The sequence below is a fragment of the Zalophus californianus genome, chromosome 4, assembly GCF_009762305.2.
Source record: "Zalophus californianus isolate mZalCal1 chromosome 4, mZalCal1.pri.v2, whole genome shotgun sequence".
In the NCBI taxonomy this organism is placed as follows: domain Eukaryota; kingdom Metazoa; phylum Chordata; class Mammalia; order Carnivora; family Otariidae; genus Zalophus; species Zalophus californianus.
In genome coordinates, this window is record NC_045598.1 from 52022754 (window position 1) to 52033706 (window position 10953).

General features: G+C 47.2%; 1 protein-coding gene across 2 annotated transcripts in view; it reads left to right on the top strand.

The window, feature by feature from the left end:
- Window positions 1-4921, top strand: part of PGM1 (phosphoglucomutase 1) — a 60542-nt gene extending 55621 nt beyond the window's left edge. For both annotated transcript variants that reach the window (XM_027617354.2, XM_027617345.1), the window contains exons 10-11: window positions 1675-1809; window positions 4269-4921. In XM_027617354.2, coding sequence (XP_027473155.2) covers window positions 1675-1809; window positions 4269-4358 — 225 coding nt within the window. In that variant the 3' untranslated portion in view covers window positions 4359-4921. The remainder of the gene's footprint in view (window positions 1-1674; window positions 1810-4268) is intronic.
- The last annotated feature ends 6032 nt before the right edge of the window (window positions 4922-10953 follow it).

Genomic DNA, 10953 nt, shown 5'->3' on the forward strand with positions numbered 1-10953 from the left:
GCCCAGTCCTTCTCAAAGCAGCTAACAGCTTTGGAGTAGATGGACCGCAGGATTGATTTAGTGTCTCTCTGGAGAGCAGGCGGTGGACGGGCGGCTGGAGCGTGGCCACAGCGACCCTCAGTGCCAGGAGTCTCCCATCCTCAAGATACTAGCCCAGTGGGCTTTCTTCCCCATGCCTGTTCACCCTCTGTGGGAATTCTGGGTGCAGTACGATGATTGTAAGCAACGTCTGAGATAATTAGAAAAAGGCCAGGGGTAGAATAGGTAGAGTAGGAGGTGGGTATGGAAGAGGGCAGGGTGGGGTCCACAGGGTAGCAGAGCAGAAGTTTTGTAGAGAAGCCTTCAGAGGAAACAGGCGATTAGGGAAAGTGACCCCCAACTCTGCGCTGCACCCAGCGTCTGTGGGGTGGGGGGAGCTGAGGTGTGTGTGGGAAGGGTGTGGGCATGAGCACGGCTGCTGCTCTCTGCACTCTGCGAGGAAGAACTCAACAGTTTCACGTTCTATAATCAGAGTCTGAGCGTTTAGTTGGAAGGCCAGGTAGGAGGGGGAATCTTCCAAAGTAGGTATAGCATCTGCCATCAAGTGGAAAGAATTTAGAAGCTTCAAGCTGAAGCTGTGGAGAGATAGACCAACCTGGTGTGTTCCTAGAAGTAAGAAATGGTAAATGGGAGTTAACGGTATCCTCCCTGTGATGACGGAATCGGGAAGTTACTGCATGCATTTCATCTGCTGTCTTCACTGCTGAATGGCACGATTAAACACTGAACGGGATTTGGTGACAAATAGCAGCTGAGGAGCAGTGTCTCTCCTTCTGGTTGGTCTTTGACTTTATGTGAAGTTTTTTGTATAGAAGAATGACAGGCTCATAAAGCCTAGAGAGTTCTCAGGTAACTGTCTTACTGGACCCTTCCTAGCTCAGGTGGAAGAATATCTACCCAAGAGTCTTCAACCTCAAATCCCCTGAAGCAAGAAGATTATTGAGGACAAGAGATGGTGCCAGGGAGGGAAAGAAGAAGGCAGCAGGGGGTTGGGGCCATGGGTTTGGCACGGCGCCCACAGGGACCCTGCTTTGAGTCCTCAGGCATTGAGGGGAGAGTGATCACTGGGTCCTGCTTGCTAGGTTGGGATAGCTGGCTGCTTCTGGGGCGTGTGGCCTCATGTTCTCTGTTTGAGGCTCTCTGTTGGTGTTTTGCAAAGAGTTCTTCCTCTCATTTGTCTGGAATCTCTTCTGCTCTGGTTTCAGCCCGTTCTGTACATGTTTTCCTCCTGATCTGGGGATCCAATTTCTGCACCTAGTGACTTATTTGTTGACCTATTTATTAGGCTTCAAACTGGAATGGTTAGTCCATAAATTACAGGGGAGTGGGGAGGGGAGGGGAGGGCAGCCCTGTGTCATCCAGCACCACTGCGCCCCGGATCACATCTCCCACCTGACCCTGGGCATGCTCCACTCCACCCCCCCGCCCATGAGCTCAGCCCCCTTTGGCCGGACACAGTGACAGGCCGACCACGGCCGACTCATGGGGCTTAACTGCTGCTGTTTATCAAGGATCTAATCCTCCGATTGATCAAGTATGGATGAAATTTGATCTCCAGACAAACCCCTTGTAATTTGCCAGCCTTTGGTTTCCCTTCCAGCAAGTGGGTAACACATCTCTGCTTACCTTCTCCAGGGCTTGCGGCTCCTTTTTGCGGATGGTTCTCGCATCATCTTTCGACTGAGCGGCACGGGGAGTGCAGGGGCCACCATTCGACTGTACATCGACAGCTATGAGAAGGACGCTGCCAAGATCTACCAGGACCCCCAGGTAATGCCCAAGCCCTGTGTCCTGACGACTTAGTCCTTTCTGTTGGAGGGAATGATAGTGGTTGTACAGAGTCTGTGTTATTACAACCCGTTTCTGCAGCAGTCAGATGTGTGTTCGCTTTACTCCATGTTTCCTTCGGTACCTCATAACAACAGTGATAGCTAACCATTATCTCAGTATGTTCTCTGTGCCAAGCTCTGTTCTAAACCCATTACCCAAATGGATATACTCACTGAAGTCTCAAATGAGGTAGACTCTATTATTATCCCTCCTACAGTAAAGAAACAGGGAAAGGTTAAGTGGCAGCTAATAGGGTCACGTGCCTGGTGAGCAGCAGAGTCAGGATAACTAATCTTTCAATCGGCCCCTCTTCTGGCGTTCTGGTCTGTCACTGGTCATTTGCCGCTTTGCTTGGTCTCTTTGCTTGGTCTGATCGCCTGTTCTGGAAGAGCACACACTGGTTCTAGATTTGGTGCTGGGGCAGAGAGTTTCATGACCCAGCAACAAAGGTCTATGTGGGAGAGTCTGCAGACTTGCAGCCTGGTGGTTTGGGCTCCCAGCCCTACCCAAAGGGTCTCTGGAAGTTTTTCAGAGTGAGGAGGGACCCTGGAGCCAGGGGTGGGGCAGACAGCTTGGAGGACAGCCACCCCAGGGGAGGAGCCAAGGGGAGGCAGTGACACACAGGGGACTTTCACCTTGTTTGTTCCTCACACAATGGGCTTGACAAATGCTCCCTGAGAGATCCACAGCCAAAAGAGTATAGGAGCTGTTGTGGTCCCTTAACCCCTTCTTCAGGATTCATAACACACACTGTACCTTAAGGGCTCTGAGAAAACTCACAGTGGAGACACCTGCTTAAGTGGCATTTCACTGTACTTGTTATTCCACAAAGCTTTTTTTCTTCTAACACCTAATTAAAATCCGAGGATACTCACTTGAAAAGCCTTGGCATAGCGGTTCTGAGCATAAATTTTGGATGTAGAAAGATCTTGTTTTCAATTCAGTTCCTGCCGCCTGAGTAGCTGTGTGTCTGTGGGTAAGTCGTTTCCGTACTCTGAGCCTTGGTTTCTGGTAGAATATTACCTACTGCTTCGAGTTACTGTAGGGATTTAAGGAGACAAGGGATGCAAAATTCTAAACATTGCGCCTGGCACATAGGATTACCTTTGGAGAAAGTGTGGCTCTTATAGTTGTTTTTACTACAAAAAGAGGGAGCTCTGTGAGAGGACGCTTCCCTTTTACATTTTTTACCGTGGCTAGACTCCAGTTTCAATCATTGCCAGATCTCTGTTGTGCTATAGGTATCCCTAAAACTTAAACCAAAGGCAGTGGTGTCTGCGTTGTAGACCCACAGTATAATAGAGCAAGAGGAAAAGAAGAAGGGAATTGTGTTCTTTTGTCTTAATATCAGGGACGTGGTAGACATAATGAATGAACGAAAGGTACGTTTCTTTGAACCATAGTCCTCAGGAGGTGGGAGGGAAGTGGGGAGGGAGGGGGTGAGGTGCCCGCAGTGCAGGGATGTGTCACCATTCCAGCTAGGAGATACCTTCCCTTACTCTGGAGCCGCTGGGCCTTGGCCTCAGCACTTTCTGGAACTGTTGGAGCCCCAAGGGGGAATGGCAGGTGGTGTGGTTAGCACGTGGAGTTGCTTCTCCAGCTTTCACCCAGGAATAATGAGTTGGTGGAGATTAAGAGGAGGGAAAGCAACGGTGGGCAGTAGAAAATGAACTACTCTTGGCTCTGCCTTTGAGGCATTTGGTTAAATCACTTCATCTTTTTGGATATCAGTTTTCTCATGTGTAATGCGGGCAGTTTAGCTAGATAAGTGGTTTTTTAAAACAATTTTCATTAAAAAATTAAATAATATTTATATTTATAAATATATTTATAAAATATTTACATTATATTATCCTGCAACAGCAGAATTCTTTTATTTTTCTCCCTAAGTGAGAGGTAGTTGGGAGGGTAGTGTTGTTGCATTTTGAGAAGATCTCTTTGGGGACAGGGTGGGCAACAAATTAGAGGATGCAGAAGTGAAAGTAGAAGCACCATTGTTCCAGGTAAGAAAGAGAACGTTGACTTAGCGAGATCTATGGCCCCAGGTTGGAGAGAAATGGCGCACGTTGAGGGATACATAGAAGGTAAAAGCCACTTAGGCTGGCTAATAGATTGGACAAGGGGAATGTGGGAGAAGAAGGGGTCAAGAGTTACTCTTAGTTGTTCGTTAGCTTTAGATGGTAGACTGCAGTGTTGAGTCACTGAGATAGGGAATGCTGGAAGCAGATTTTAGGGGAAAGAACACATCTTTGTGCTTTAGACTTGCAGAGTTTGAGGAACCTTTGGGATGTGGGAGGAGGCAGTCAGACATGTGGGTCTTGGAGGCCATCTGAGGGCGGGAGCTATGGCTCTGTGTCTAGAGAAAGTAATGGAAAAGGTTCTCTTTGTGTCTCCCTCAGGTCATGTTGGCCCCCCTTATTTCCATTGCTCTGAAGGTGTCCCAACTCCAGGAGAGGACAGGACGCGCTGCGCCCACCGTTATCACCTAAGAAGACAGGCCGGATGCGGTGCGTCCCTCTTCCCCAGGACCCGCCAAGTCATCTGATTGAAGAGCATGGACACGGACAAAATGTATCCACCCAGGCTTTGTAGGATTTGGTTTTTCCACTAACCAGTTGTTGATGAATGGCACATTAGTGCGACATTGCCTGTTGAGATGCCCCGTGGGAAAGAGAACGTGGACCCAGGGGCTTTTGCTAATGTCACTCCCTTTTTGTGCCCTTAGGCCCTGCTGCTGTGCAGGCATTTGTCTCCCTAGCACCAGCTTCTGTTCACTACAAAGTGAGGCGCAGGCTGAGCAGCAGCTAGTGAGGCCATTTCTCATGCTTACGATGTGCCGATGAAATGACAGCGCAAACCCCCTTCTCTTTGGTGAATTCTTTCCCCAGTAACTGTTTACATGTGATCCAGCAAAATGCAATTTCTCGTGCCTTCTCTCCAATCAGTTCTTTCCTCAGAGTGAGACGTACTCGTCTACAGATTCCTGCCTTGTTTTGCAACATAGTCCCACACAGGTATTTCGGGATATTAAAGCAAAATAAGCCACTGTTTTCTTGATGTCTTTTTTTTTCCTTAACTGCAAAATGCTCTTCCATTTTCAGAAAGAAAATAGACTTTTTTTTTTTTTAAAAGAAGGTACTGTATTTTGTTTGGATGTCCCAGCTAGAAGACAAAATGTCGTCTGTGCTAGGTTTAAAATCCTTGTACTCAAGAACTGTAATTTCAAATCTTAAGCAGGGTCAGCTGAGCCCAGGATCCATCCGAGGTAAATAAGTAAGCTCGACATCGTTAATTTGGATGAGGGAAAGCAAGATGATTTTCAGGAGATCTTTTTTTTTCCCCCCAGAAGATATTAAATAGCAAAGCACGACCATGTGCCTTATGGTGTTGAGATACCATAATGCCTATTGAGGGGACAGAGGCAGAACTCTCAGAATCTGAGAGCAAGATTACTGGCATTTGGCTGGATATCTTGAGCCCATTGGCATCTTACTCATCTTAGAACAATTATTATTTTTTTGAAAGATTTTATTTTTTTGAGAGAGTGAGCAAGAGAGAGAGCACAAACAGGGGCAGAGGGAGAAGCAGACTCCCTGCTGAGCAGGGAGCCCGATGCAGGGCTCAATCCCAGGACCCTGGGATCATGACCTGAGCCAAAGGCAGTTGCTAATGGACTGAGCCACCCAGGCACCCCATCTTAGAACATTTATATTCACTCCATGAGTGTAATATGGTAGTTAAAAGCATAGGTTTGGAAACCAACAGACCTGAGTTTGAATCTTGCTTGAGACTTTGAGTCACTTTCTCAGTATCTTTAAAATCAGATTGAAGGGGTGCATGGCTGGCTCGGCTGGTGGAGTTGTGACTCTTGATCTCAGGGTCGTGAGTTCAAGCCCCTCATTGAACATGGAACCTACTAAAAAAAATTGTAAAAAAAAAAAAATCAGGATGTCATTGAGAACATTCAGTGAGTGGACCTGTGCAAAGCAGTGGGCACTTTATCTATCTAGCTCATGGTAGGTTGTCAAGTAAGTGGGAACTAGGATTATGCTTATAATACTGTTTGTAGATTTTAAAGTATTAGGAAAACAAAAACTGTAACACTAATACTTGTAATGCATTTTATGGTTTGCAGGGCATTTCCACAAAGTCACCTTGCCATACAGGCTATATAAGAGAGGCAGCTCAGCTTTGTACCCCTTCCCACCCAGAGTGGACTCCCTGTTCCAGGTGACAGGGTCCCTGGGGTAAGATTTCCAATGTTGCCATTTGACAAGGGGGTCTAGCCCAGCAAACAGAACTGAGCTTTCACAAAGATGAGAGGAAGATGAATACTTATTGAACATTAAATGCCAGACATTGTTCTGAGTGCTTTCCATATACTGTTTACATGCTCGCAATCACTCTAGGACGTAGATACTCCCGATATTCCCATTTTACAGATGAGGTCTGGTTACTTGCCCAGTGTCACACCACTGGATAGTGGTGACATACCCCCAGGCAACAAAGCTCAGCTGTGCATGGTTTGCCAGTACTTTGGCCCCTTCTGTTGACCAACTACTTCTAACAGGTAAAAGAAAGGTTTTTGCATTTGCACAAAAGCTCCTGTATTTTATTTATTAATGGGTCATACTTTGTGCCTTGAGTGCCAGAGACTGTTAATTTTGGCATGGTTGTCTCCACCTTCCTCTGGCCTTGGGATCTTTTTTTTTTTTTTTAGAGAGAGAGAAGAGTGAGCTGGGGGAGGCTGGAGGGGGAGAGAGAATCTTAAGTAGGCTCCACGCTCAGCGCAGAGCCTGATGAGGGGCTCTATCTCAGGACCCTGAGATCTTAACCTGAGCTGAAATCAAGAGTCAGACCCTTAACCGAAGGCTGAGCCACCCAGATGCCCCTGGCCCTGGGGTCTTGATACTTGGGTGTATCAGTCAGCCAGGAAGTGTGTATTGACCCACCTGAAGTGTGAAATGCCCTGGGAAGGGAAGAATGTGTTATAACAGAGTTAATGCCTTCCACCTGCCCGTGGGACTGGTGAAGGGAGTGAAGTCCAGCACAGATGGGAGACTATACAGGATAACTGCCTTCCGAGTTGTGCAGGCAGCACCTGATGCTAGAATCCAGATTTTCTAAGCACCGATTCAGTTTCAGGTATTGGGCTACAGGCTTCCGAGTAACCCTCCAAACAAGACATTATTATTCCCCTTCTAGAGCTGAGACAACTGAAGCAGAACAGAAGCCTGAGTAATTTGCCCCAGGTTCCCGGCTACCATGTGGTAGAAGTGGAATTTTGAGTGGGGATCTCACCAACTTTCCATGACCCTTTTCCTGCCTTTCCATCTGTTGAATCAGCTGCAAACACTCCCAGGGCTGTGGCCCCTGGAATGGCTTTATAAATTTCTTCCTCATGCCTGATCATAATTCAGCTGCTTTCCCTGAACCCACGTGGCTACAGGTTTGGGAGTTAAAAGCTCAGGGGAGGAAGAGGGAGATGGCTGGGGCCACGGAGCTATGCGGGTGGGCATGGGTAAGGGCCACCTTTCCTTTGTGGCTTTCAGAGAGACACCCAACACATGTGCCCACCAGGAACATGGGGGCATGGGGCCCCGAGAAGCTGGCCAGCAGCCGGCAGCCAATCTTCCCCGCCCGCCAGGATTGATGTGGTTTGTGAGTCAGGCCTGTTTTCATTGGGGTGTGGTGGGGATTACAGTGAGAAAATTGGGTTGGAACTGTTGGGGCTAAACTCTGAAATTTCATATTTCCCCCCTCTCTTGACATTCAACTTTCATTTTGGAGAAGCAGATTCCAGTTCGGGGAAGATTCCCGATTCCAGAAAATGGCCAGGCTTACAAGGGAGGGGCCCTGCCTCGGGGAATGAAAACAAAGGCCAAGCTCACTGCACTTTGGGGGAGGCCGGGCTGTGGGGCCTTGGGCCTTCTGCTTCCTCTGCTTCCGAGTTCATCCATGCTGCATTCAGCTCTATTTCTTGTTCACCCGCTAGACAGAAATTGGCCTTCCTATATAAGACTCCTTTAGAAAACGTAGTACAACATGTGGGAGTCACACCACATGCTTTCACATTCTGAACCACCAGTCAGGGGGGTGTGATAGGAGTAATCACAACCATTATGAACGGGTCACTGCACCTCGCCTGAATTACTGCAGAGATCCCCTCATGGCCTCGGGCCTCCGATGCTCGCCCCTCGGATCCATTCTCCATGGCATTGGCCAGGTGCTCTTTCCAGTGCTGACCTCCATATGCCTGTGTGTGTCGCCTATAAGGCCATGTTTGCTGCCTGCTGCCTACCCCACCAACTCCTCATCCTCTGCTCTCTGCCTTACATTCAGACATACGGAACCACCTGGAAACACTGCGCTCTGTAGTCTCCATGTCTTTGTAGCTGCTCTTCTGTCCATCGGCATCGCTTTTCCCCTCCATCCCATCCTCCACCATATCCCCCAGCTCCTGCCTGTTCCTTAAACACTTCTCTCCAAGAAGCTTTTGCTGACCCTCCAGTGTCTGGTTTGGGAATCTGGGTATTCCTATAGAACCCTCCTTATGGCGCTTAACGTGCTGAATGTTCATAGCCTGTTTACTTTCCATTTTTCCCACTGCCCTGAGAGCTCCTAGAAGGCAGGGACTGGTTTTTCATCAATGTTTACCCAGGATCTGCCCCATGCCCAGCACATAGCAAAAGTTCCAAAGACAAATTTTGGAAAGAGTGAAGGAAGTCCAGTTGCATGGCAGAATGCTTTCTTATGCTATGTCTCCCTGCCCCCCACTCCAGGCTATGGGGTATGGTTATCTTCATTTTGCAGGTGACAGGTGAGTTGACTAACTTTCACGCTAGTGAATGCCTAACCAAGAACTCTTTCATAAAGCTTCAGAGGTTGAAAGTGAGAAAGCACCCAGGACAGAGGATCAGGGTGGATACTGGCAGCAGGTGGGAGATACATGTGTCATGGTCACTTCGAATAAAACTTAAATGTTAAAAAGTATTTTAACTCCCACTGCTACAAAAGTTAATTGGGGGTATAGTTGGGGAAGGGTTCCACCAAATTAGTCTGAATATAGAAATAAGTTATTTTTTCTGCAAGGAGTAGAATCAAGAAAGCCAGGCACAAGCCCTGAAGACTGCCTCTGAGCAGATTCATGGAAAGAAAGCCATGATGGGGCAAGGCAGGTCCACCAGCCCTGGGCCTCACACTGTAGGGGTGCACAGCATGTACTTCCGGAAGAGGGAGAGGCTCTTGTTGGTTCCTCTCATGAGAGCAAGAGGCCTTCTTACCATGTGGTGTGTCATTATACAAAAAATGAGGTCACCGCCAGCAAGAGTTATGTCTCATGTCCGTCTGCTTGTCCTGTGGGAGCTTTTGAGGGCTTTGGTTTGGTTTACACCAAATGTGAAGACTCTACCTAGATCTATTAAGTTGGATTTGTGGGTGTGGGCTAATAACTATCTTCCAAAAAGCATGTCTTCTGTGATTCAGAGTGCTGCTGCCCGGCTGACAGGTCAGTGAAGAGTAGCAATCTGTGTGCTTTTCACGGCGGTGTTACTTGGTAAAAGTTCTGTCTCCATTGCTCTCTGACTTCATTTTTGTACTGTGATTAGGAGGGCTGTTATTATCCTAGATAAAGAACTAGAAACTTTGAGGGCTTACACGGCCTGTGCAGAGTCTCACAATCACTATGGAGAAAGCAGACCCGCCACCTCCATCCCTTGGTGTTTGGGATTCTTTTTCCGGTTTACCACTGTTATATAACAAAGCACCCCCAAATCTAGTGGTGGTAAACTTTTGCACAATCTCATTGTGCTCATGGAAATCAGGGCACAGTGGAGAGAGCTTGTCTGCCCTGCAGTGTCTGGGCCTTCACCTGAGAAGACAGGAACAGCTGGGGAATGAATCAAATGCCCAGGGGCTGGTGTTATCTCCAGGCTCCCGGCCCTGAAGGCCGGGTTCAGTGGGGACCACCGACTGCTGCTCATGTTCATGAGCTTTTTAGCCTTGCGTTTCTCACAGTATGGTGCTAGCTCCTAGGAGGGGGCTTCCCAAGAGCAAGTGCACTGAGAAACCCAGCAGAAGCTCTATTTTCCTTTCCTACCTACCTCTGTCCAACTGGTTGTGCCCAACTCACTCAGGCCAGCCTGGATTCAAGGGCAGGGGAACTACATTCTACCTAATCTTGGGGGAGTGGCAAGGTCACATTGCAGAAGAGCATCCTTTCCATCTTTGGAAAATACAATCTGTCACAATTTTCAAATTTTCTCCCAGTAAATATACCATTCTGAGTCATGCGAGTATGAAAAGGAATTTAATTTAGAAATTATTTTCACCGGGAGCATCCGTCTGTCACTTATCTGAATACAGACATGTGCTATCATTTCACATTCCCATACCCATGACCCATGACAGACATAGCGAATCAATCACAGCACCATGTCTACGAAGCTCAGATGGGGCTCCAGAAATCTCAATATACTAGACAAGAAATATTAATCAATTGCAGCGGGGGTGTGAATGAAAACTTATTTGCTACTTGGAAATATTCTTACTTTCTTACCTTTACAATGTCTAACACCTCACATAGGATGTGAAAGCCTATTTGAAAGTAGACCAGTCAGTCTGTAAATTGATGAAAAATATGTGCACAATATGGAGAAAATTAGTGGTTACTGTTAAATAAGTCACCATTGATTTCAGAAAATAGCATGAAACATATTCCTAAAATGATTTTACTGTTATTTTTAAACTCAGAAGTGAGCTGGAGGTTGATTTCACTCTTTGAAGGTCACGGTCCCAGCTTTTTTCTACACTTTGGTTCTTTCCATCTGCCACTTTGCTGTCTTGGCTGTAACAGTCACTTATATGACTTCATGACTCCTAAAGCTTGTATAGCACTTTTCAGAGCCCTTCAACTCACCATCTCATTTAATCTTCACAACTGTCCTGTGCAATAGATTTGCAGTAAACATGACATTTAGCAATCAGATTCTCTGCCCCTAATCATACAAATTACTACTTCTAGGGCACCTGGGTGGCTCAGTTGGTTAAGTGTCTGCTTTCGGCTCAGGTCATGATCCCGGGGTC